Source organism: Phoenix dactylifera, chromosome 1 (genome assembly GCF_051530095.1).
Source record: "Phoenix dactylifera cultivar Ajwa chromosome 1, Ajwa_hap1_PhDact_Kaust_v1.1, whole genome shotgun sequence".
NCBI lineage: Eukaryota > Viridiplantae > Streptophyta > Magnoliopsida > Arecales > Arecaceae > Phoenix > Phoenix dactylifera.
In genome coordinates this window covers 8777708-8804018 of record NC_143190.1, presented here as the reverse complement: position 1 = coordinate 8804018, position 26311 = coordinate 8777708, and the positions used below count along the sequence as shown (strand labels likewise).

Sequence of the window (26311 nt, the reverse complement as noted above, 5' to 3'; positions counted from 1 at the left end):
CCCGCAGCCGTTCCACAGCACCCCGCAGCCGCTTGAACGGTCGTCGATCTCGCTCAACCGCCGCGAGAATCACGGCGGTGACTGAGCCAAGCCATTCGAAAACCCTCTCTATAAAACCCCTCCTCCTCTGTGATTGTTCCACCACCGAGCCTCTCCTTCCTCCTTCTCCTCATCTAGTGGCCGATCGCGCTACCCCGACCAAGCTCCACTACCTCAAGTCTCCTTCTTTTTGGATTTGCTTTGGTTTCCCCTATTCCAAGACTGGTTTTGAGTTGTTGTCACCGCCGCCGCGAGATTCGCTGCTTAGCCACCAAACTAGCTACCTCCGGCTAAGATCCATCCTCTTCGCCACTTGTCGGTAAGTCTTCTTCTCTCTATTTTCCTATTTCGACTCGAAATTGAGCCTTCTACCTCTGTTTTGGCCCCAAACCCAGAAACACCCTCGGTTTTCTTCTTCTCACCGACCGTCACAGCTACCGGCAGCCACTACTGCCACTGACGACTGGCCATCGGCCACCCAGGCCGGTTGCCGCCAGATCCTCTCCTCTACTCTCTTTCCTCTCCTTCCTCTCTTCTTTTCCCTCTTCCTCCTTGATTCAACGAGATGAAGAACACCATTTGGGCCGTTTTCAAATTTGGGCCCAATTCATTTATTTGGGCACTATTGGGCCATGCCCACTGTGGGCCAAATTAGGCTCACTTCAGTCATTTTAGGCCTTGTTGGGTCGTGCCCATTGCGGGCGCATCCTGTCCACCCTGTTGGGCCCTATTCGCCTATTGTTGGCTGCTCATTCATTGTGGACATGTTCATCCATTGTGGGTATGTTCACCCGTTGTGGGCCCTTTCACCCGTTGTGGGCCCTTTCACGCATTGTGGGCATGTTCACCCATTGTGGGCTCGTTCATCAATTGTGGGCCATTCATCCATTGTGGGCTCGCTCATCCGTCGTTGGCCTGTTCACCCATTGTGGGTCTGTTCATCCGTTATGGACCTGTTCAGCCATTGTGGGCTTATTCACCCATTATGGGCCCATTCATCAATTGTGGGCCCGTTCATCCATTGTGGGCCAGTTCACCCATTGTGGGCCCGTTCACCCATTATGGTTCCGTTCATCTATTGTGCGTCGTATTCATTTTGGGCTCTATTCGTCTATTGTAAGCTATATTCATTTTGGGTCATGATCATTCATTTTTGGCCTGCTCATCTATTATTGGTCGTATTCCTTTCGGGCCCTGTTCATCCATTATGGGCTGAGTCCATTCATTATGGACTAGAAACATTGATTGATCTAGGTCAACCTAGGTCAAATATCTCTTTTCCGATTTTGGTCAAACCGGACTGAATCAGTCAAGCTTTCGATTGGACCTAACTAAGTGGATCAAGCCCAAAAGCTCAAATAGCCTTAGAGTGTGTATCTCTTTCTCTCTCTAAACAAGCCTACGTACTGACTAGATCTAGACCTTTCCTCTGATAGTTAATCCGAAAGATTCAGACCAAGCCTAAGACTAAGATCAGACCAAATCCAGACCCGAGCTGAGATTCTCTCTCCTCCTTTTTTCTCTCTAAACAAGCTCTAGGATCCTAGTCTAAGCCTTGTCCTTCTTGTAGCTCGGATCCAAATTGACCTAGTTTGGAAAACTCGAACCGCTCTAGTATTCGGACGGTAGATCGGCCCATTACTTCAACCCCAGCTAGATTTGACCATCTTTGATCTTCACCATTAAATCCTCCTTGCTCGGAGCGACCTAGGAGGTCGGGAACAATTACCTGACCAATCTGATCTTGGGCATGAGATCGTGATATTTAATTTTGATTTCTAAAATTATGTTAAAATTAATAATATTTTAGTGATATTAAACAGGTGTATCTCACATGTTTGCGTGAACTGAGATTTAATGCAAAAAGAGGTAGTAACCTAATACTTCAAAGTATGTTTTCAAAATTATTTGGTAAAATAATTATTAGTTGATTAAATTTTGATATATATTTTGTACTTAGTTAATCGTGTCAGACATGTTAATAATCATTTTGTATTTATGTTATATGTTATAAAATCTGAAAAATGCGATTGGGTAAATCATGAAAAAATCTATTTTGTGTATATGTATGTATTCTTAGCATGGCTATAATCTATTCTGGCCCTGCCAATAGAGATTATTCGTTGGCCCTGTCGACTTGTATCTATGAGAAAATAATTTTGACATCGCGCTGCCAGTGATTAGAATAATGGATTTGGACACCGTTGCCACTGGTGGTTAATAATAGTGGATTTGGCACCTTGTGCAACCCATGCCACTGGATTATATGACAATAGCTTATTAATGTTGGAATTTTAGTATCAGAGTTTTTTGTGAAAATGATAATAAGTTTTGAAAAGAAATATGTTATTTATAATTTATTTTTCAGTCATTATTTTGTGTTTTGATTAAATATCTGACATGCTTTAAACCCACTCTTGAGTATTATGTTGCTTACTAGACTAGTGTAGCTCATTATTATATTTTTTTTATTTTTCAGATCCAGATTAATAGACGCCTGATTGCTCCGAACTTGAAAAGTGCGCTAGATTTCCTGATGACTTCTTCAGTTATTGGCATTGTAGATAGGCTAGTTAGAGTATTTGATTTATGTTGATATATGGTATTTTGAAACTTTGGAAGTTTGCTTTGAATAAATTATTGATTAAAAAAATTCAGAAATTTGTCATTGTTTTGATATGATCCGCAACCTTGCGTACCTGTACGGTCCGCTGTGTAGGAGTGCAGCGTCTATCGCGCTCCGGACTCAGGCACGACAAATATATCACATGAAATCCTGTCCATTACATGTGTTTTTCTATTTTCCCTTATGCATGAGTTATATTTATCGGATCAGACGTCAATGGCACAATGCAAATGTTTTTCCTCTCTTCTTTCACCTGGAGAAACCAGTAAATGGCGCGACGATTAATGTATGCACTAAATACCTGCGTCCACACACATTCATCTCCTATTAAAAGGCACACACCTCCCCCCGGTCTCTCTATCGAGAAAAGAACTTTTGAGGCAAAGATGCAGGACGGTGCCAACTCCATCGAGGCAGGCTTAGGCTTCGAGGTGGCCAAAGGCAGCGAAGCTCTCGTGGACTTTGATGATGATGGCCGTGCTAAGAGAACAGGTCCAATCTTCTAACCCCCCCTTCCTCACTTTCTACTTGTCTCTCTTCCTACTGATACTGTCCACACTTTCTCACACGGACGATGGTTATCTTTAGCAGATTCTATATAGTTTTCATTTCATTTTAGCCTCTCTATGGATCATTGGGTTTTGTAGGAACATTGCTGACTGCAAGCTCCCACATCATTACTGCTGTGATTGGGTCTGGAGTGCTCTCTCTGGCTTGGTCCGTGGCTCAGCTGGGCTGGGTGGCTGGGCCTGCAGTTCTCTTCGCTTTCTCTCTGATCACTTGGTTCTGCGCTAGATTGCTTGTGGATTGCTATAGATCTCCTAACCCAACGTGTGGCAAAAGGAACTACACTTACCGGGACGCCGTGGGATCCTACTTAGGTAGGGGGATGTTTCAGATTAAACCAGGAACATGTTTTTGTTTGGATTCAAAAAAAAGAAGAAAAGAATAAAAAGAAGCACAAATATGTTCAAAATCAGATCTTTTTGTTTTTTTCTTTTTCCTTCATTTAATTTTGATTTTTATTCTCTGCCATTTCTCTTCTCAGGAGGAGTGAACTATAAACTATGTGGAGCGGCACAATATGCAAATCTCGTAGGAACTGCAATTGGCTACACTATCACCACGGCCATCAGTATGGGGTTAGCTGCTGATTAAACCATTCTCACAAGCAAATTAATTTTTGTGCGTGCTCACTACCATATACTCACTTTTGGCTGATTGTTTTTTTGATGTCATCAGGGCCATAAAAAGATCTGATTGCTTTCATAAGAACGGCCATGATCTGATATGTGAAGCATCAAACAATACGAACATGATCATCTTTGCAAGCATTCAGATAATCTTGTCTCTAATACCCAACTTCCACAAGATTTGGTGGCTCTCAATCTTGGCTGCCATCATGTCCTTCACTTACTCTTCCATTGGGCTTGGGCTCTCAATTGCCAAAATAGCAGGTTTTTCCTTCTTTGTGATTCTTTCTTTGGAATGCATTAAACCCTGCCTCGATGTCACAAATGGTTGCGTCTTTCTTAATGCAGTAGGGGTGCAGGTGAGGACCACCCTAACAGGGGTCACTGTTGGGGTGGACGTTTCTGCGACAGAGAAGGTGTGGAGAACTTTTCAAGCTCTTGGGAACATAGCCTTTGCCTTCACTTACTCCAACGTTCTTATTGAGATAGAGGTAAAACCATTAAAACCATTAAAGCACTGTGACACTTATTTCAACCTAACTTATATTTAGCATACAGAAATTATAAAAAATTATCTACACACCAGTGTGGAAAACAAGCAAGCTATTTGCAAGCAACTTGTATTCATGAGCATGAACTGTAGCTCAAGCTCAGCTTTATTAAATTCAGAACATAGATAATACATTATGCCTAATTATAGTCATCATTTATAAATAAATAGATCTAATTATATAATTATTAACTAGGACGTAATGAAGTTTATTTATTATGGAATACTTTGCAACTAGAGTTCGAGATATAATTATTGTAATTAGCTCAAAGTGTGTACTAGCACGAAATCAAAGCAGCATGACGAAAATAGAAAACATGCCAAATAAAAGAACAAAATTATATTTCTTTCAAATAATCACTGAAGCACACCAAAATAAGGAATCAAAATAACATAGCATTCAACACTGAAACAAAAGATGAATTCAATACCTAACTGCTTTATCGTTAACTCAAACACGATGTTTTCTAATGAGAGCCTATGCAAATTGATTTGAAAGTGCTCGCTCTCCTATGATCTTGTCACATAGAGATCACTTGTGCATGTTGAAGGTTATTTAGTTTTATAGTCTAGTGCAGGGCCGACCCAACCCTTAGGCGACTGAGGCGGTCGCCTAATGTCCTGGCCCAAAGAAGGCTTACCTCAGAAAAGGCCTCGAAGATAAAATGGAAAGAAAAAAAGGCCTTCTTGTGAGTTCGTCTTAGGCTGACCCACTGTGGGGAAGGCCTCAAAGACAAAACGGCCTTAGTCCTCTAAATATATTGGGTCGCTCCTGGACTCTATTGGCATGTGAAATTTCCTCTTGCAAATCCTTTATAAATAGTTTTTGTAAACTTCTCTTGTCTAATAAAGGCTGAGTAGCTTTGCCTCCCTCTTCATCCAAAAAAACAAAAAAAAAAAGAACTAATTTTTTTTTTTATGAAGATGGTAACGCCATGGATTAGCCTTAGCCCGAAGATAGCGGCATGGATATATTTTCATTCAGTTTTGACACCGAGATGTGTTTCATATGCTCACAGCTTTGGAGTTATCCTGATAACATGGTTCGATATATGGCATGGAATTTTTCGCAGGACACGCTAAAATCAAATCCACCAGAGAACCAGGTCATGAAGAAGGCCTCGAACATAGGCGTGTCCATCACAACAGTCTTCTATGCGCTGTGTGGTGTCCTCGGGTACGCTGCTTTTGGGAACGATGCGCCTGGCAACTTCCTCACTGGATTCGGTTTCTATGAACCATTTTGGCTCGTTGATGTTGGAAATATTTGTGTAACCATCCATCTCATCGGAGCATACCAGGTATGATTGGAATAGATGAGTTGTTCGTTGCCTAACCACGTAATATTATTTCGTCCCTTTCCACCAGAAAAGACTCCAAATGACTAATGATTTGGCGACAGACAATCTCATGATAATTTAGTGATGGAGCTTTTCACCACATTTTCATATATATATTTATATATATCTTCCTTTTATCCTTCCAAATATCTGAAAATCCAGACACACATGCACATGCATATATATGCATGTTTAAATATGCCTCTCAAACAAATACAAAACTTGCACATATAATGCTATGGTTAGATGATGTCCTCCAAACAAAAAGAAATTGTAGAATTACCATTTTGCTTTACATTTTCAATTTCTTTACAGACTTTGGCTGTTTACTCTGCTTATTGATCCATCATAAAAAAAAAAAAAAAAAAAAAAACTGCACATATCATATTGGCACAAAATTTCAGATATCTTTTAAAAATTCCAAAGGAAAAAATATATTAAAAAGCATAAAGGTGTAAAACTTAGAATGAGAAAAGTTAATGCAACAAGATAGGAAGAGTATGTAAGAGTCAAACTTCTTTCTAGATGTCTATATGCATTTATTACAATTAGGCCCATGTTATCAATCAAATATGCAGTGTGAAATCTTGCAACTCCTCTCTCTCTAGAGCAATGCTCGACTCACCTTGCAATTCTCCTTAATATTAAATAATTGGTTGGAATCCAAGCCAAACCTAAAACTATGAAGGAAATAAAAGGTCTATCTCCTAGTAATGTGGAATGAAACAAGAAAGCCAAATAATAGAGAATGTGGCATTGTTGCAGGTGTTTGCTCAGCCTGTTTTCCAAGTTGTTGAGAATTGGTGGCACAGCCGTTGGACCGGTAAACATTTCCTAACTATCGAGCATGTTGTCAGCATTCCCTTACTGGGTGACTATCCCTTCAGTTTCCTCCGCTTGATTTGGAGAACACTTTATGTCATCTTAACCACAGTGATCGCCATGATCTTTCCTTTCTTCAATGAATTCATCGGTTTGATTGGGGCTATTTCATATTGGCCCCTGACAGTGTATTTCCCTATCGAAATGTTCATTGCTCAGGCTAAGATAGGCAGGTTCTCTGCAGCGTGGACATGGCTGAAGGTCTTGAGTATTGGTTGCTTGTTAGTGGCCCTACTTGGAGGCTGTGGGTCAATCCAAGGTCTTATTCACAGCATTAAAGGGTATAAGCCCTTTAAGAATCCCTGAAAATGGTAAAGCACTAGCACCATTGTGGAGGTTAATTCCACTTGAAAGTTTTTTTTTTCTTTTCGAGTTGTAATCGTAGTATAACTATCATCCAGTTTGTATAGTGTTAATGTTTATTGGCTACAGAGAGTTTCCCTGATGCAAGTTGCTAGCTGGCATGAAATGCCATAGTAATTGTTTCAAAACTTTGGGATCAAATCCTACTTTTTTCATGAATAAAAACGTTTAGCTTTTCAGGCGTAGGCAAGTCAGCATGCATGCATGCACGCATAGTGCAAATGAAGTTTTAATTTCATCAGCTAGAATAGGATCCAGTCATTCTCACTGCATTTATAGTTCTACTTCCAAGTTGTCAAAGACAAATGGATGCAATACTAAAGCGGAAAAAAAAACACCCTAATCTATGGCCCGGACTTGAGAATTGGTGGGGACACCCTAATCATGAGCTCCGATAGCAGCAATTCGAGTGGGATGACGCCCCAGTGCAAGTTTATACCATTCCTAGCATTGGCATTGTAAGCGAACGCGAATATTGGAGTTTGGTGGTTGCGTGACGGAAGTGATGCCATGCCAATGTGACCATGCTTTGCGTTCACAAAAATGGCATCAACACCGAGGTTAGTAGCTGCACATTGCGAGTAGAAAGTTGCAAATCCAGCCCAACAAAAGAAGGAAAGAAATCCGAGTGGGCAGCCTCTCTGGTTAGCCTCTCAAAAAAATCCAAGGATGTGGATCGTTCGGACGAGCCTCCCAGCCCAATCAGTGCCTTCTCGGAGCACGTCTCCCCGGCATCCTCAAGGGTGCCCGAAACGGAGCATTCTCCTCTGCCCAACCGAGTCAAAGAACTTGTGGTTAACTCAGCTTCTAGTGCTGCAGGGAATTTGTCAGAAGTTCCATAGAATAAGAAGTCCAGACTTCCTAAACTCACGCTACCTCCTTCTCCCGCATTTTATCTATCTTTCTTCCCCACTGATGGAGAGGCGTAACAAAAAATAGTCCCATCTCCATTGCTGTGAACAAGAACAGGGAAGGAACCGAGGAAAATGGCAGGCGGCTGGAAGAAATGAATGAATCGTTTTATTCACCCTTTCTCCTGTTATATCAGTGTATTTATGTATTTATTTGAAAAGAACTGACTCAGTGCTTTATAAAAAAACATAACATGCGGTAAATAAAAGTGTGCCTCCTATTACAGCTGTACAGAAAACAAACTTGAACAGTCATGTGTCGACAATGTTGATCCTTCTAAAACTCCCCCTCAAGATGAATATATATCGATCATATTCATCTTGCGCAACAGATTATGAAACTGTAATTTTCCAAAAGACTTTGTGAGAATGTCTGCTGCTTGCTGATCTGAGGAAATATGAATTGTCTTGGTGACTCCTACTTGTAGCTTTTCTCGCACAACATAGCAGTCAATTTCTGTGTGTTTAGTACGTTCATGAAATACAAGATTCTCTGCAATGTGTAAGGCTGATTGATTGTCACAGAAGAGCAAAGCTGGTACTGAATGATCAATTTTCATGTCAGCAAGCAAGTATTTTAACCACAAAACCTCATAGGTTGCTGAAGCAAGAGCTCTGTACTCTGCTTCAGTTGAAGATCTGGAAACCATGGAGTGTTTCTTTGACTTCCAGGATACCAAACTATGACCGAAGAGCATATAGTACCTTGTTATTGAATTTCTGGTGTCCTTACAACCTCCCCAATCTGAATCACAAAAATCTTTGATGTGCAATTCTGAATCAACAGGAAAATACAACCCTTGTCCTTGATTTTGCTTGATATACCTTAGCACTCTGTAAGTAGCATTTATGTGTGCTTTTGCTGGCTTATTCATGAACTGACTAAGCTTACCAACAAAATAAAAAATGTCAGGCCGTGTTGTAGTTAAATATAGAAGTTTTCCAATCAATCTTCTATGGCTTGTAGGGTCAGTGAGCAGATCTTCATCAGTATTATGCAATTTCAGATTTGTCTCCATGGAAAAGTCAGCTCGTTTACACCCCAAGTAACCAACTTCTTCTAAGATTTCAAGAGCATACTGCCTTTGTGACAAGGAAATACCTCTTTTACACCATGCTACTTCGATTCCCAGGACGTACTTCAATTGCTCCAAATTTTTGATTTTAAACTCCTCATTTAAGAACCCTTTCAGTCAAGTAATCTCATTCATATCATCACTAGCCAATATGATGTCATCAATATAAACTAAAAGTACCAAGAAGATAGAATCAGACTTGTATATAAACAAAGAGTGATCTGATTTGGACTGCTCAAAACCATGTTAAGCAAAGCTTGTGATAGTTTTGAGTACCATTGCCTTGAAGCTTGCTTCAAGCCATATAATGACTTGTTTAGTCTACACACCTTACCAAAAAATTTCTCCTTACTGCCAGCATATTCAGGAGGTGACTCCAAGTACACCTCTTTATGCAAATCACCATGAATGAATGCATTGTTGACATTAAGCTACTGCAAAAAATACCCACAAATAGAAGTAACTGCTAAGAGTAATCTAACCGTGGTCATTTTAGCCATAGGAGAGAAAGTCTCCAAGTAATCAATCCCAGTTTGTTGAGTGTAGCCTTTTGCTACTAACCAAGCTTTGCGTCTTTCTATAGTCCCATCTGACTTGTATTAAATCTTGTACACATACTTACATCCTACTGGTTGCTTACCAGAAGGCAAGTCAGTGATAGTCCAATTTCCATTTTCCTCAAGAGTTGTGAGTTCAGCTTCCATAGCTTGACACCATGCAGGACACTCAATAGCTTGAGAGTAGGTTTGAGGTACAAAATAGGAAGAAATGAAAAGAGTAAAAGCTTGACGTGTAGGTGCCAATTTTGTGTAAGATAAAATAGATGAAAGAGAACAAGATGATGCCTAAAGTACTTGAAATTGGAGCAGGTCCTGCTGTCATGGAAGATGAAGGACTTGTTAGATGAATGAGATGACCAGTTACAGTGATAATGTTTAAGATAAGAGGGAGGATGTCTCACTCCGGTAGGTCGAGGACTACTAGATGCAGGGTCTGTAGGAACAGAAGAAGAAGTTTGAACTCGGGAGTTAGAAAAAGAAGTGGCATTGGGAGAAATGTCTTGGCAAGAGCTCTGAGTTTGAGAGCCAGGAGTGGAGGTGACATGGTGAGGAAAATCATCGGTGATTGGCACAAGTAAAACTACAGGGGATGTGCCTAATACAGAGGGAGTGGAGATTACATGCTGCTTTTGAAAGGGAAAGATCTTTTCATGAAAAACAACACCACGAGACACAAAAACTGAGTGGGAACTCAAGTCATAAAGTTTGTATCCCTTCATGCTAAGAGGGTAACCAATAAAGATGCATGTAGTGGCTCGAGCATTAAACTTCGATCTGTTTCTAAGAGAGAGTTAAAGCATAACATAGTAAACCAAAAACCTGCAAGTGAGTGTAGCAAAGTGGTTTACAGAAAAGTAGCTCATATGGTGATTTGTTGGACAAAACAAAGGTTGGAATTTGATTGATTAAATAAGCAGCAGTCAAAACACAATCGCCCCAAAATTTCAATGGAAGATGAGTTTGAAATCGAAGGGCTCTTGCAACTTGTAACAAGTGCTGGTGTTTTCTTTCAACCACACTATTTTGTTGAGGGGTTCAACACATGATTTTTCATGTAAAACACCTTTGGCTTTGTAAAAATCAGGCATGTGAAATTCAGGTCCATTATGACTACAAATTTTCTTAATTTGTACACCAAATTGTGTGGCAACAAGAGTAAAAAAGGATTATAACAGTTGTTGGGTGTCTTCTTTTGTTTTCAAAAGATATACCCAAGTAGCTCGAGAATAATCATCTACTATAGTCAAGAAGTAATGATAACCTCCAATTGCAGCAACTGAATAAGATCCCCAAATGTCACAGTGTATAAGATCAAAAATGGAATGAGTAACCCTGGTACTTGATTGAAAAGAAAGCCATTTTTGTTTTGCCAAAAGGCAGATAATACAATGCTAATAATGAGAGGAGTTTACTCCTAAAGAAGATCTCTTTATACTATCAAGGTGATCCTTAGACAAATGGCCTAACCTAATGCCGAAATCATTACAAAGAAAAGAAGACATATGTGACTCAGCACCATGTGCTTTACAGTGACATGGAATAGCAATTAAAAGATTGTGATTTTTTGTGGAAGACTGTTTTTGAGATTTGAAATGTAGTTTATAAGATGAATGCAAGTAGACAAGACCATCATATTCCCTAGCCAGTCCAATCGTCATCTATGTAGGCACGGCCTGAATAAAAGAAAGTCCAGCAAGAATGATTAGACAATACTTCATTGTCTTAGCGAGCTTACTGGCAGAAATTAAATTGAAGGTGAAAAAGGGAACAACAAGAACATCAGTGAGGATTAAGTGTTTAGTGATGTGGATGGTGCCTCTATGTGTGACAGGAATAGATTCACCATTTGGGAGTTGTACAATAGAATTCACTTGACGAGAAATGAAAGTTAACAGGGTGACACTACACACCATGTAATCTGTGACACCTGAATCAATTATCCAATATGATTGTGAAGGATGATGAGGTGTATGTGACAAGAGAGAAAGATATATTGGTTCATGGAAGACACTAAAAACTAAATGAATTGAAAGATAGGGCAGAGGAGTACTTGACATTGGTGGGGGATCTAAGACACTACTTGGTGTGAAGTTTGATTACCTGATGATGGCTGTGAGATATCTGAATTTGAAATCAATGAGAGAAGCTTCTGACACTACTCATGAGTGAATGGGAGTTGTGGAATGTCACCATTTGCATCCTCTTTATCGATCACAACTCCTTGTGCATGATTGGCAAAAGTGGTATTTCTTCTACCAGAATTTGTAGGTTTATTTCGATTGATCCTCCAACCAGGTGGATATCCATGCTTTTCCAAGCATTTGTCCTCTATATGTCCCTGCTTCCCACACCAATTGCAAATGGGATGTTTCTTGTTGCTGCTACTGGATTTGTTCCTCTGCTATCGTTGCTGGGGCTTAGTTTCACTTGCTAAAGCAGCAGGCTCTATAGAAACATTATGACCAAAACTAGCTCAATTGGATTTTTGCTTCTCAGCTTAAAGCATAGTGGAGAAGACTGTTAATAAAAGGCAAAGGTTCCATCAACAATATGTGGTCCTTGACAGAAACAAAACTATCATTCAAACCATTAAGAAACTTCACAACATAATCCTCACGTTGAAAAGAGGCAATGGTAGTGAGAGCACCACAACTGCACGTGGGAGTACATTTGCAAGAAGGAAGAGCTCTAAACTACATTAATTCATCTCAAAGAGCTTTCAGCTGAGTGAAATAGACCGAGATAGAATTGGAGCCTTGTGAAAGAGCACCAATCTGTACTGTAGCTCAGAAATCCTAGCTCTATTTTCTTAAGAATATTGTTCTTCTAGATCCAACCATAGCTCTCTAACAGATTCAATATATTGAACACTAGAAACAATATCTGGTGAAATTAAATTCATCAACCAGGAATGCAGCATATTGTTACATGCCAACCAAGAGGAATAAGATGCATCAGTGGGATTAGGTTCAGAGATTGTATCATCTATGAAGCCTAACTTACGCTTGGCTCGCAAACTGTGAATCACTGCACGATGCTAGAAGCTGTTGCTCTTGGTGGTAAGAAGTTGAGCCTCCAAGACTTGACCAGGATGATCACCATGAGGGAGGTAGAAGGAGCTTGAAGGATTCTCAGTGGGATCGAGTGAATTAGAAGAATGAGAGAGAGCCATTGAGAAAAAATACAAACAGAGGATGGATGAAAGATGAAGTAAGCGAAAGCATGAAGTAGAGATTAGATCTGCTCCGACCAAGAAGCCCCAAAACCAATAAAAAGAGCTCAGAACTGCTCTGATCAAGAACCTCCAAAACCAAGAAGAAGAACTCAGATCTACTCTGCTTTTATCAAGAACCACCAAAACTAAGAAGAACTCATATCTGCTCTGATCAGCAAGCACCAAAACCAAGAAGAACTCAAATCTGCTCTGATCAAGAAGTTCCAAAACCAAGGAGAAGATCTCATATATGCTCTGCTCTGATCAAGAACCTCAAAAAAAAAAACTCTAGCTCACCTCTTGCTCGTGGCGTCCCTCGAGACGAACGTCCTATTTGCCCGCAGCCATGGCAAATTTTGTGGCCGGATAGCCGAAGATCAGCTACTATGGCATCGATCTTGATGCCCTCTACGACATCTCCATCAACGACCTCGTCAAGCTCTACCACACTAGGGTTCGCAGGAGGTTTCAACGCAGCCTAAAGAAGAAGCTCTACTCTGATACCATAACAAAAAGTAGTCCCATCTCCATTGTTGTGAACAAGAACAAGGAAGGAACCGAGGAAAATGGCAGGCAGCTAGAAGAAATGAAAGAATGGTTTTATGCACCCTTTCTCCTGTTACATCAGTGTATTTATATATATATTTGAAAAGAACCGACTCCGTGCTTTATAAAAAAAATAACATGAGGTAAGTAAAAGTGTGCCTCCTATTACAGTTGTACAGAAAACCAACTTAACCAGTCACATGTCCTTCAGGTGCGTGACAATGTTGATTCTTCTAAAAAGGGGTGTTTGGAATTTCAAACACCTTGACGTGCAAGATATCAAAACCACGCACCTCAAGGGGGTGGTTCTATATACCCCCCCCCCCTATTGCTCAGGACACCCCCAAAAATTTTAAAAAAATTAAATACTCTCTACACCCCCCCATTTGCTAAGGACACCCCTAAAAAATTAAAAATTCCTAAATTACCCCCCACCCTCCCTACCCCCTCACCTAAATTGCTCTCTACACCCCCCAAACCCCCCCCACCCCGCTCTTCCCCTCCAAAACACCCGCCGGCTTCTCCCTTCCGCCCAAAAAACCTCGCCTCAAGCACCTCGCCGGCGGCCAAACCCCCTCCGTCTCCCCCTTCTCCCTCTCGTCGCCGGTCGGTGCAGTGCACCTCGCCAACGCCCAAAACCCCCCCGTTCCCCCTTCTCCCTCTCGTCGCCGGCATTCTCCCGATCTCCGACCACCTCGCCGGCTTCTCCCGGAACCACCTCCCCGGCCATCTCCCGAGCAACGAGCACCTCGCCGGCGCCTCCACGACCACCTCGAGGTAGCTCCCCCCCCCCCCGCCTCCCCAAATCGTTCGGCACTGGATCGCCGAACAAAAGGCTTCTGTTCGGCTGAACAGTGCCGAACAGAAGCCTTCTGTTCGGCAACCCTCAACCGAACAGAAGCCTTCTGTTCGGCTGCACAGTGCCGAACAGAAGGCTTCTGTCCGGCACTGTGCAACCGAACAGAAGGGTTCTGTCCGGCTCTGTGCAGCTGAACAGAAGCCTTCTGTTCGGCACTGTGCAGCCGAACAGAAGGCTTCTGGTGCCAAATCGCGTGCCGTGCTGAATTTTGTGCCGAACAGATCCTCTGATTCATTAATTCTTGGTGATAAATTATTTTATATGTAGGGCTATGCTACAACCGAATCGTATACTTTTATTGAGTTATGTCTTGAGTTTACGAGTCGTATACTTTTGAATTATCATTTATGTATGCAATTGAAGTAACATTGAATTATTTATCACAAAACCCAATCATGTAGATTCCAAGAAGTAACTTGTTTCTTTTTTGGCTTGTTTTACCATTTATCATTTATGTATGCAATTGAATTATTTTCTTTGATATAGCGTAACATTGAATTTCTATATTTTCAGACATGGATCCCGGTCCCGCCAGAGTTAGACCTACGGCGTCAGCTAGGAGACGTCGTGCTAGGATTGCTTCTCCCGAGCCTGCTCATATGCCATCGCCCTCTCCTGAGTCAGAGCATGATGATATGCCCGTTAGGGGCGAAGACGATGAGTCCGTTGGACCATGTCCAGGAGGTCCAGAGGATGAGTCCGTCCTGATCAGTTTCAGGACGCATATAGCAGCTTCCATCTGGAGGCAACAGGTATTGTTTATTTGTTATAGCATTATATTTTGTTTATTGATGTTTGATAAAGTAGTAGTAATTATACATTTATATTACAGGAACAGGCTCCACTAAAGTGCATGAACCATACTGCCAAGGTTGGTGAATGGAAGTGGTGGTCTTCAAACCAACCAAATACCAGGTTCAAAGCACTATTGAGGCAGTCGAGCCTCATAGAGTTAGTACAGTGCTCTTATCGATTCATCGATAAGATTCTGATTTCGGGCTTCGTAGAGAGATGGCAGCCCGAGACGAACACCTTCCATATACCATTTGGCGAGATCACTATCACGTTGGATGATGTATCCGCCATTTTAGGGATTCCTGTCGCAGGTGCCTCAGTAGCAGTTTCTCCTGAGAGGATGAGTGATCGGGATGCTGAGGAGCTACTTGTGGAGTTGTTGGGGGTGTCAGCTGGAGACGCGCATCAGGAGGTACTGTCATCGCGCGGTCAGTCTGTGAGGATGGAGTGGCTGAGGACTCAGTTTCACTCTGTATCTGATAGAGACAGCTAGCAGAGGATAGAGTGTGCAGCACGAGCCTATTTGTTATTTTTGTTAGGCTGCACACTCTTTGCTGATAAGAGTGGGACCAGGGTGCCTATAGCGTATCTGTGTTTACTGCGGGATCTGGATAGGGTGAGCACATATGCCTGGGGTACAGCTGCCTTAGCATATTTGTATCGGCAGTTGGGGATTGCGTCGAGGTCATCAGTGAGACAGATCAGTGGTTATATGACGCTTCTGCAGGCATGGATTTATGAGCATTTTCCAGCACTCAGTCCTCACCCGTCGCTTGAGTATACTGATGCCAGTCCCCGCGTGCACCGCTGGATGCCCGGTACTCCATTCCGTACCACGATGGACCATTTAGTGGTTCTACGTGAGTCATTGGACCTTTTGAGCATCGATGAGGTACGTATCATATTACCATTTGCTTGTGTTTGTCAGTACTTTTAATATGCGATATAGTATAAAACTGAAATGGACCTTTTGTTTTGCAGGTTATTTGGGATCCCCATCATCGGCTTCGGGGAGATCGCCCATATGTTGATATCGCATTTTTTAGTGGCTCCATCAAGTGCCTTGATATCGTAGAACCCTATCATCCAGAAAGGGTTCTTAGACAGTTTGGTCGTATTCAGACCATCCCTCGAGCGCCACTAGCCCCTACGCGAGCCAACAGAGGTTCCACAGCAGGCTCGTACCGGATACATTACTCCTATATGGATCAGCTTTGGGAGCGGTGGGAGGACCACGTGCTGAGCCAGGCGAGCAGGAGCCACCCAGTTACCCGGCCATCAGACAGCGTACCGGGATACATGGAGTGGTATCTCCGTATCACGCACGTTGCAGTTCAGCCTCCTCATCTGCGCTCGAGTACTCATTCTGGAGCTAGGGGAGGTCATGATGATGCTGACATGCACCGGCGGCGTATTGCAGATGCACTCGGTATCAGTACCGACATTGTACGGATGGGTCCCTCAGAGGCTACGTCACTAGGTGCCGGGCACCTATTTCATGCTATTTGTCAGATGCATCAGTTACTTCTGGGTGATGAGCCTGGCCCGAGTACAACACCCTCTCATTCGGATCCAGCACCCTCTCATTCGGACGTACAGCAGTACACGCGTCGACGACGGCGTCATAGGGATTGATGATGGAGCCTTTGTAATCTTTGTAAAGCCTTTGATATTAATGAAAAATATATATTTTTGGTACATTTACGTGTAATCTTTGTAAAGCCTGGCCCGTTCTATTTTACACAAATATAACAGTGCACATAACAATCAATCTAACAATGCGAAGACAGATATTTTTTGATTTATATTGATGATGGAGTTTCACAGTACATGACTCTAAGAGCCCAAAAAAATTTACAACTTTCAAAAATTGTACATATATAAACAATCAATCTAACTCTACTGTCTCGCTAATTATAACATTAGGTGAGATGCTCTCTTTGAACTGTTGAATCCGGGCTTCATATGAATTTTCCCATCCGGTAGCACAAGGAAGATGATATTTTCGCCAGTTGGTCGCTACTGGCGGAACGGGATGTCCCGGCAACAAGAACACCTTCAAAATTAGAAATAAGAAAATATTAATAGCTACAAAATTATAAATAAGCAAAATTAAATAAGCAAAATTAAATATTCGCAAGTGTTGTGAACGTAGTACCTCAACAAAATGATTTCCATTTACGAATCCGATAGCGATATCTTTGCGGGATAGAAGAGGTACTGGCACAGAATGGAGAGGTAGGAAGGTCAGACATTGTTGCAACGAGAGATGGTATAGGACAACATTATAGCAGGATGCTATAAGATGACCCATGTCCGGCATAGTCATCCATCTGTCATATGGTGGACAATCATCATAATATGATAATGCATGAGTGATCTCAGCAATCGTCCCTTCCACACCATATAATGTGCGATAGTGGTCCGAATGACATTGCAACTCTTGCAATAAATCCTTCCTAACACGCACCCAGTCATCTTCTCCAAATCCCAGTAAGTCAGCTATTGCCCTAAATCCGCAATTCCCATCAGCTTTTACATCCTTGATATGCTGGATGTATGGTCTCAAGGCAGAAGGAATAGCATCAATATAGATAATGGGCGTATGTGACTGGGCTCTAGTACGAAAAACCTGCAAATAATATCAAATGATAGAAAATATGTAACAATGGCAGAAATATCCAAATAGTTATCCGTCTCAGCACATCCCGTACCGGCACGGCACGGCACGTCCCGACATGTCCCGTATCGGCACATCTCGGCACGGCACGTACCAACATGTCCCGTATCGGCACATCTCGGCACGGCACATCCCGTATCGGCACATCTCGGCACGGCACATCCCGTATCGGCACATCTCGGCACGGCACGTCCTGACATGTCTCGTATCGGCACATCTCGGCACGGCACGTCCCGACATGTCCCGTATCGGCACATCTCGGCACGGCACGTCCCGACATGTCCCGTATCGGCACATCACATACCGGCACGGCACGGACCGTCCCGTAGACGTTGTGATACCTATTGTAAGGAAATAAATATTTGGCACTTACCTTTTGCTTGGGCCGCCTCTTTTGAATCTGAGTAGATGGATTGCGGATGGTAACTTTCTCAACACCAGGTGAATAACTATCCTGTCCAGATAGAACCAACTCAAACGCAGACGGGTCACGTTGAGTAGACGTATCAACCTTCATTGAAGCGCGCCCACGTGAACTGGTCTTCCGTTTTGCAGGCTCTAAAAGAGGTGTACTATCTGGACTTGCAATCTCTCGTAACTTCTTGATCATCTGCAATTGAGAAGCCCCATCTAACTTCTTAAATCGTAGCGCAATCAAATCTAACTCTGCATCACAACTCAACTGAATTGGCTGCACGGGGGGGGGGGGGGGGGGGGGGGGGGGTAGGCACAATATCAAGTTTTCTCCAATGAGGATCTATGCAGTCGAGAGGAATGGGCCGACCTTCCACCCTGTACCGCGCAATCTGGTAAGCACATGGTATACCATGTGTGCGTCGAATAGCGCACCCACAATTTGAATCATCAAACCCAACTGAATTGGCTCGTTTCGATTGGGCGAGGACATGATTTAACGCACTTATAGATATGAAACCTCGCAACTCTTTGAATTCAGCTGGCTTGAAGTTGTGCTGCACTACCAATAAACTCTTCTCCAATGAGGCTTTAACGGAGCTGTGCTGCAACTCAATCAATTCATGTATTCTAGTCCAAGATGACTCGAAACTTCCTTGGCTTGATCCAAGCTGCTTTTTGAGCTTTGCATGTGCACTCTCGACCCTAGTAAACAAATGAAAGTTAGATATAACAATTGAGGCAAATTAAAATTAAATGAGTCTTTATTTGTGATACCTATTTGTCGTCACATTTCCGTAGTGCCTGCATGTATCCGTCCACGCCGCAACAAATCTTTCCTTGTATTTGCTCAGCCAAGTATCTGACACATACTGTAGTGCATCTGGATAGGTACCGAACTCTCTCTGCAGTGCACTCCAGCGATCATTATACTCGTCTTCCGTGGAGGACAGCACTAGTACATTCCAACTCATAATAAATTTATCCCATTTCTCCTTCAATTCGAAAAATTTTTTGCACTTGGCCAAAACATTCCTACTAATATGCCATCTACATAATAAATGTCTAGCAGTAGGAAATACTCTATGAATTGCATTCATCAAAGCCAAGTCTCTATCTGTAACAATCAACTCAGGCAAAACATCATCAGCTATGACACTGCGCAATCTCTCTAATGCCCAAGTATAGCTTTCTTCCCGCTCAGAATTTAAGTATACAAAAGTAATTGAAAATGTCATGTCAGTAGATGTCACCCCCACAATCTCTAAGAGCGGAAGACGATACCTATTCGTCTTGTACGTGCAATCCATTATCAACACAAGGGGAAATGCACGGAACAAATCAATGCTGCCAGGGTGTGCCCAAAATAAGTCATGCACAACATCCGTATTAGTACAATTCCTATGCCACTCAATATATTTAGCCTCTGATAATTTACCTAATAGATGTTGCATTTCAGACCTCCCGGCTTTCTCTACAACCTTAAACCGTTGACGTACATTGTAGATAGTCTTGATAGTCGTAACATTGAGGGCATCTCTTTCCTTCAATGTGGATAATATGTCCTTTGGACGAACCAAACTCTTCGACATATCCACTAACAATTCCGTCTCCTGCTCAGATAATCTCCCTGCATATGAGTGCCCCTCCAGATTCTCTGCAGCGGGATGATTGTGCACTCCACATACGACCAGTAATATCCAATCATCCGCAGTATCCAATTTCTTTCCTCTTAATGCAAAAGGGCATCCACACTTCTTTGTCCCACAGGCAGTCTTTATTCGCTTTTCTTTTTTGGTTCGGTACGTCCCACCCCTCTCACAACCTAACGTAATTCTGGGTTTCTTAGAAATGGTACCTGCATCGGATGATTTGATTACAACAACAAAACCATTTCGCCTCCCAGCTTCACGACACCAATTACACAAGTCCTCTCTACTCTTGAAGATCTATACATTAAACAATTTATGTAAGTACACAGTTGTAAAAATAGCTCGCTAAACTAATACAAAATTGCACAATACATTATAATACCTCGTAAGTTGTAAATTCGCTTGTGTAATCCAGTACAAATTCTGATCCAATTATACTCGATTCGGTTGTAGCATAGCCCTACATATAAAATAATTTATCACCAAGAATTAATGAATCAGAGGATCTGTTCGGCACAAAATTCAGCACGGCACGCGATTTGGCACCAGAAGCCTTCTGTTCGGCTGCACAGTGCCGAACAGAAGGCTTCTGTTCGGCTGCACAGAGCCGGACAGAACCCTTCTGTTCGGCTGCACAGTGCCGGACAGAAGCCTTCTGTTCGGCACTGTGCAGCCGAACAGTAGGCTTCTGCTCGGTTGAGGGTTGCCGAACAGAAGGCTTCTGTTCGGCACAGTTCAGCCGAACCGAAGCCTTTTGTTCGGCGATCCAGTGCCGAACGGAGCACGAACCGTGAAAAAAAAAAAATTTCGAAACAAGGTGGAACACGTACCTTTGCGACCGATTCTTCGTCCCAAATCACTAGTTGCTTGTCCATGCTTCGAATGGGGCTTAAATCTCCTTCAAAGATCGCCTAAACGATGTAAATGGATCGAGGGGTTTAAGGGGAGTTTGAGGGGTGTTTTTTTTTTTCTTTTCAAAACGAAACAGAGGAGGAGGAAGGGGGGGTGTATGAGAAAATTTCAAGGGCAATATGGTAATTACACTAAAGGTTAGTTTGGGTATTTTTTTTTTGGTTTTTGGGGGGTGTCCTTAGCAATAGGGGGGGTGTATATAGAACCACCCACCTCAAGGAGGCGGATGATTTTAGTCCCCAGACCTCGGTCATCTACCAACCTTGTGCCAAAGATTTTGATCCCTTCAGCCTGTTGATGGAAAGCCCATACCACTATGCAAAGGACCTCGAACGTCATTCTGGGTCGCTTGACAGGTGTGCTAGTCCAGCCCAGGAGGTCACTCAAAACAACCCTAGGAACCAAGCTATGGATTCGGGCCCACAATCAGCGCCAGGCATACCAATTGATGTGACCTCTTATTGTGAACCTTCTTCGCCTCGTTCTCGACTGAAAGTAGGGCTGTCAACGAGCCGAGCCGAGCCCAAGCCTAGGAGAGCTCGGCTCGACTTGTTTCATAGAAGCTCAGGCTCAGGCTCGGTAACGAGCTCTATTTTGGGCTCGAGCTCGGGCTTGCTTGGCAAAGCAAAGGCTCGGGCTTGAGCTTGTAAAGCTCGTTTCAATTACGAGCTCTAGAACGAGCCCGAGCTCGGGCTCGAGCTCAGTCTCGGGCTCGATAACAAGCTATTTTTCTCTATGTGATTAGATTTTTATGAATTATGGTACTGAAATAAGATTTTTCAGTGGAAGACTAGAGCTCGTTTGGGCTCGTGAGCTGCTCGGGCTCGGGCTCGAGTGTAAACGAGCCTCATATTGGGCTCGGGCTCGGGCTCGTTTGACTACCGAGCCGAGCCCGAGCCGATCCTTCTCTCTCGGCAATTGAAAACAATAATAGGAGAATAACGAGGGTTAGAGCGCATTTTCTAATAGGAAGAACAAGGCTGTTGACACAGCGAATTGCGGAAATGGTCACACCGACTCGCCTCCTTCTAAACTTCAACCAGCAACACTCCTTGCTTCTATAGATCAAGATCAGCTCCTCCTTCATTCATTCCCAATGTAGAACTAAGCACACTTCTATACGGGTCCTCACATACTCTCTCTGTTTAGGTCTTGACGTTCTCGTCGGACTAAGAGTTCAAATCTATTTAAATCTAATCATAAGTACTACAATCTCCTCAACTGCCTCTCTCTACCAGTTCATTAATATGAGAGGCATCAAATGCAAGTTTGCTGATGACCTTTGGAATCTTTGTATACCACTTAAGGTCAAATGTTTCTTGTAGTTATGCTGGAAAAAGAGGTTGAATACAAGAGATCCTTTAAGAAAAAAGATGTGAAGACATATCTTTGTGGTCATAGAGAAGAATCAATTGATCACATCTTCTCAACTTGTCATTTATTCTCATCCATTTGGAAAACAATTTGTTTGGCTCTTGGTGTTCTGCACCCTCAGTCCTTTTTTGAAGATATTTGTTCCATATGGAGAAAAAGGACCGTTTCTAAATCAGCCCAACTTATTATCCTCATGCTCTTCGCAGCTTTGACTTGGGTATGTTGGAAGGAACGGAATGCTAGAATCTTTCTTAGCTTTGAAGAGACTTAGCTTCTTCAACGATTGGTCCTCCTTGTGCAATCAGAAGCAGCTGCCTGACGTTGGAAAAATCTAGGTAAGGATAAAAAATATATCATCACCGTTGAAGGATGACTAAGAAGCAGACTATTGAAGAATAAAGAATATATCACCATAGTGATTTTTCATCAAGGTTGAAAACTCTGTAGTTTTGTGGGCCAAGTATGTTATTTTATTTGGTAGGATTGGGGTTTTTTCTATTGGATGGAAATTTTGTTCCTGGGAAGATATAGGTACTATGCTATAACATTCACTAATCCTTCCCTCCTTTTTGTAATTATATAAATATTTTTCTATTTAATAAAAAAATCTGGGTGGCCTTTTGCCTCCTTATCCCTAAAAAAAAGAAAAAAGAAAATAAGTATAGACACAAAGTATGGAGCGAGTATAAGTGATGTTACACAATTCTCTTTCTAGTAATAAGATTTATCATGACATACAAGCTGAAACAAAATATCTATTGTTGCTATCCAAAACCCGACTCGATGGAGTTTAGAAAATCGACAGGCCACGATCGATTTGCTTGGAGTGGAGGTCCAACCTTCACGAAAAGATGATTAAAGGTTACTAGAGCTGATCTGGCGGGGATCATCTAATAAAGGCACGTAGCGCTTTTGTGGAACATAATATAAAAGGAGATCTAAAAGTAAGGTCTACCGAATTAGGCCGAATCGCTCGATTCAGGCAATATCGAACTGACCCAGTGAAAAATTGGATCGGTTCGCTAATTGAAATAGGATTCCGGCCAGTATAAGACCGGCCGGTACTGGTCCTTTTTGCATAGGAACCGGCCGAAACCGGCCGGTTCCGACCGGTTCGATGCCAACTCGATGCGAACCAGTCGGTTCGCACCGAGTCAAGAAGCACTGTGCGAATAATACCACAGTGCAGCCACTGTGGCATTATTGCCACAGTTCTACTATGGCATGTGGTGGCAATAATGTCATAGTGGCATGCTGGAGGCTTTAAAAGCTCCTTGGCGGCGTTGGAAAGGCCCAAAAAGGCCTTCCCAATGGTGAGTCCACATAGAGCCCGAGCTTTCTCTATCCAAAGAATCCACAAACAACACTGATTTAGACTATCAGAAGGAAAAGCCAAGGCTAAATAAGATGTGCTTCATCTCGCCAATCTCCTTTCTTCCTTTTTTTGGGGGCATGAAAAAATAGCTCAAAAATGGCAAAATAATAGGAGATTATGCCAAATTTTTTGATTTAGGCTTTATTTTTTTTATATATTATAGATCTATGGATGATGTACATGCTGACATAAAAATTTTTAATTTTTGGATTATTTATAATTTTTAAAAATTAAAATTATATTTTTGAATTAAAAAAGATAAATATTTTTTAAAAAAATGTAAAATTAGAAACATATTTAGAGGCATTTAAGCTACTGTATATAAAAATTTAGTATCCATTCATTCAAATTTTGATGCGATCATGTGCACAATAGCCTAGGCCTACATTTAAAAAAATAAAAAAATAAGTAGCCTTTTATGCATGTCGGAAGGCCTACAAAAATATATATAGTATGCATATTAGGTTCTATATGAATCTGAGCTATCATTAATTTTTTTAAAATATTAATATTTAAAATTAATTTTAAATATAAAATAATTTAAATTTTATAATTAATACCAAAAATTACGAAAAATTGGTAGCATGTATTATATAATTTAGAAGTAATTTTTGAAGTAGAAATCATATTTTTTCTGAATTTATGATATGCAAAAAAAATTTAACATTAAAAATTATTTAAAATATATTCTCAAACTTATGGAGGAAGGATTGATTAGGTAGGAGAGGACAATGTCATGTAGGTCATACTGATAATGGGCCATAATATAAGACCGTCGGAGAGATTTTGATAGAGTGGCGATCAATATTTTTTAGATTTTATGTGCTGCACATTGTATCGACCTCATGTTGATAGATATTGCGAAAATTCATCGGATAAAAAGAGATAGTAGAGACAACCCAAACCATCATCAAGTATATTTATAACCATACCTAGGTCCTTTCACTGATGAGGAGGTATGCAGGGAGAGATATTTTGAGACCACTACGCTACCCGGTCAACTAGGTCAGGAGGGCGACATAGCACACCAAAAGGTAAGAAGGCTAGCGCACCAAAAAAGAAAAACAAAAAGCATCTACAACCCTCATAGAGAGTGTCGAGAAGGAGCCCTAGAGCAGTAGTGATGATAATTCTTGTGGTAATGGATGTACTAGCTATGGAGAGAGTGGAGGACAGGAGACCACATTTTATGAGACACATCGGCAAGGTGGTCTTCAATACACCGGTAAGTCCTAGTTTATGCATGTTCCACATGATAGGGACCACGATACACGATCTAGTAGAGCCCGTGAGGATACGATTGCATATAGGAGGTAGGCTCCTCGAGGTCATTCAGGAGAGCACGATGCAGCTGCAGATGACCTCGCACGTGAAGTAGGATCCATAAATGTATCAAGTTCTGAGTCGTATATTGGATCCTATTATCCACAGCCACAAGCAGCCTATGACTTATACGGATATGGATATGGTGTGTGTAAAGCATCTTCTAGTGGCTACTATCTTATGCAGCTCGGAGCATCTCATGAGTTGGATTTTGCTGTTGGCATATTTGGATGGGCTCCTACACAACCATATTATCAATCAGTAAGATACCCGAGAGTGCTTATAACCCAGCGTGCGTTACTTATGGAATAAATATATAAGACTACAATGTCGCTTGGTTAGAGGAGTAGATTGATTTTTCTTGTCATTACTTGAATTGAGGATACTTTATGTTATTCTTTATAGCATGCAACATCTCACTAAACATTATATGATTTGTATAATTTTAAAACAATATAATGCATCATTAGGTTAAATCGGGCTTATAGAAACGTCAAGAAATATCAAAAAAAGGCCAAAAAAATATCAAATTATATTTAAAATTATTGAAAAACTTCGGTGATTTGGATTACAAATTAAATATTTTTCAAAAGTGAAAAAAAACAATGAGTGTGCCGGTACGGAACCGGCATGCCTTAGCCGTACCAGTTCTAATTTGGTACCGAACCGGTATCGAATCGGACCGACCCCCTACTGGTACGAGTCTCGGTATCGGTCCGGTGGTCTTTGTGTGAAAGTACAAATTATGGTATATAAGAGCAGATCAAAAGTTTTTTTGAGATCTCTACTAGGTCCCAGGCTCAATTTATGGTTCCAATATGCCCTGGCTTTAAAATTAGTGAATGGGCTATAACCGCCCGCCCTTAACTGCACCTTTTAACTGTGTGGTGTTGTAACTGCTACTTCCTATCCGCCCGGGTATTGAATATGCTTGCCACTTGTCTCACTGCTATTGGGCAATTGATCGGAGCAGTGACGGCTGTTGGGCGCTGAATTGGGGCTATATCATCTATAATTTGTGGTGCCTCAATTGCATCTAGCAACTCATCACTTACAAATTTAATAATAGGACTGCTGGAGCTGAACGAAGATAAATTCAGCTTCATGCAATAATTAACGTACATCAGAGTCAACTTTTACTTCATACTCTAACGAGCACATTACCAGAAACATAACCACGCAAAAAAACAAACGCATTTCCACTGTGCAGTTACAAATCTGCTCAGAAATATGATCAGGCAAGGCTTCTGATTGTTGAAGTGGGAAGAGAATGTTTCGCTGCTTTTCCTCGCAACTCCATAATTCCATTTTTCCACTACAAGATAGAGAGAGCCTTTTGTTGAGGATTAGTCCCACATTGGATATGTTGAGGATTAGCTCCCTTTTGCCTTATTTTCTCTTTGCCCTTTTTTTTGTTTGATGCCTCCCACCACCTTTTATTGGCTGAATGAATAGAGGTGGTGATTCACCTCCCTTACATTCAACAGGGAAAAAAAATATCAAAGTCCAGAAGTCTTGAGGCTGTTTCATTGTTTGGTTGTATAAATAGATCACCATGCAGGGCACCTCGTAAAGAGTTTTTTTGTTATTTGTCTCCACTAAAAAAGAAGGAAAAAAATATCTTGGA

The 26311-nt window shown here is 41.7% G+C and overlaps 1 protein-coding gene and 1 long non-coding RNA gene across 2 annotated transcripts; one reads left to right on the top strand and one right to left on the bottom strand.

Moving 5' to 3' along the window:
- Positions 1-2810: 2810 nt before the first annotated feature.
- Positions 2811-7180, top strand: LOC148715026 (amino acid permease 6-like). Its single transcript, XM_088720056.1, has 7 exons — positions 2811-3157; positions 3313-3546; positions 3714-3807; positions 3908-4122; positions 4207-4349; positions 5482-5709; positions 6514-7180. Exons 1-7 carry the CDS (start codon positions 2935-2937, stop codon positions 6934-6936), a joined length of 1560 nt encoding a protein of 519 aa, XP_088576182.1. The 5' UTR covers positions 2811-2934; the 3' UTR covers positions 6937-7180.
- Positions 7181-15184: 8004 nt separating this feature from the next.
- Positions 15185-20347, bottom strand: LOC148715025 (uncharacterized). The gene is made up of 2 exons (XR_016400234.1): positions 19907-20347; positions 15185-17010 (listed from the first exon to the last, which is right to left on the bottom strand). It is a non-coding gene; the product is annotated as an uncharacterized LOC148715025 (long non-coding RNA).
- Positions 20348-26311: the final 5964 nt, after the last annotated feature.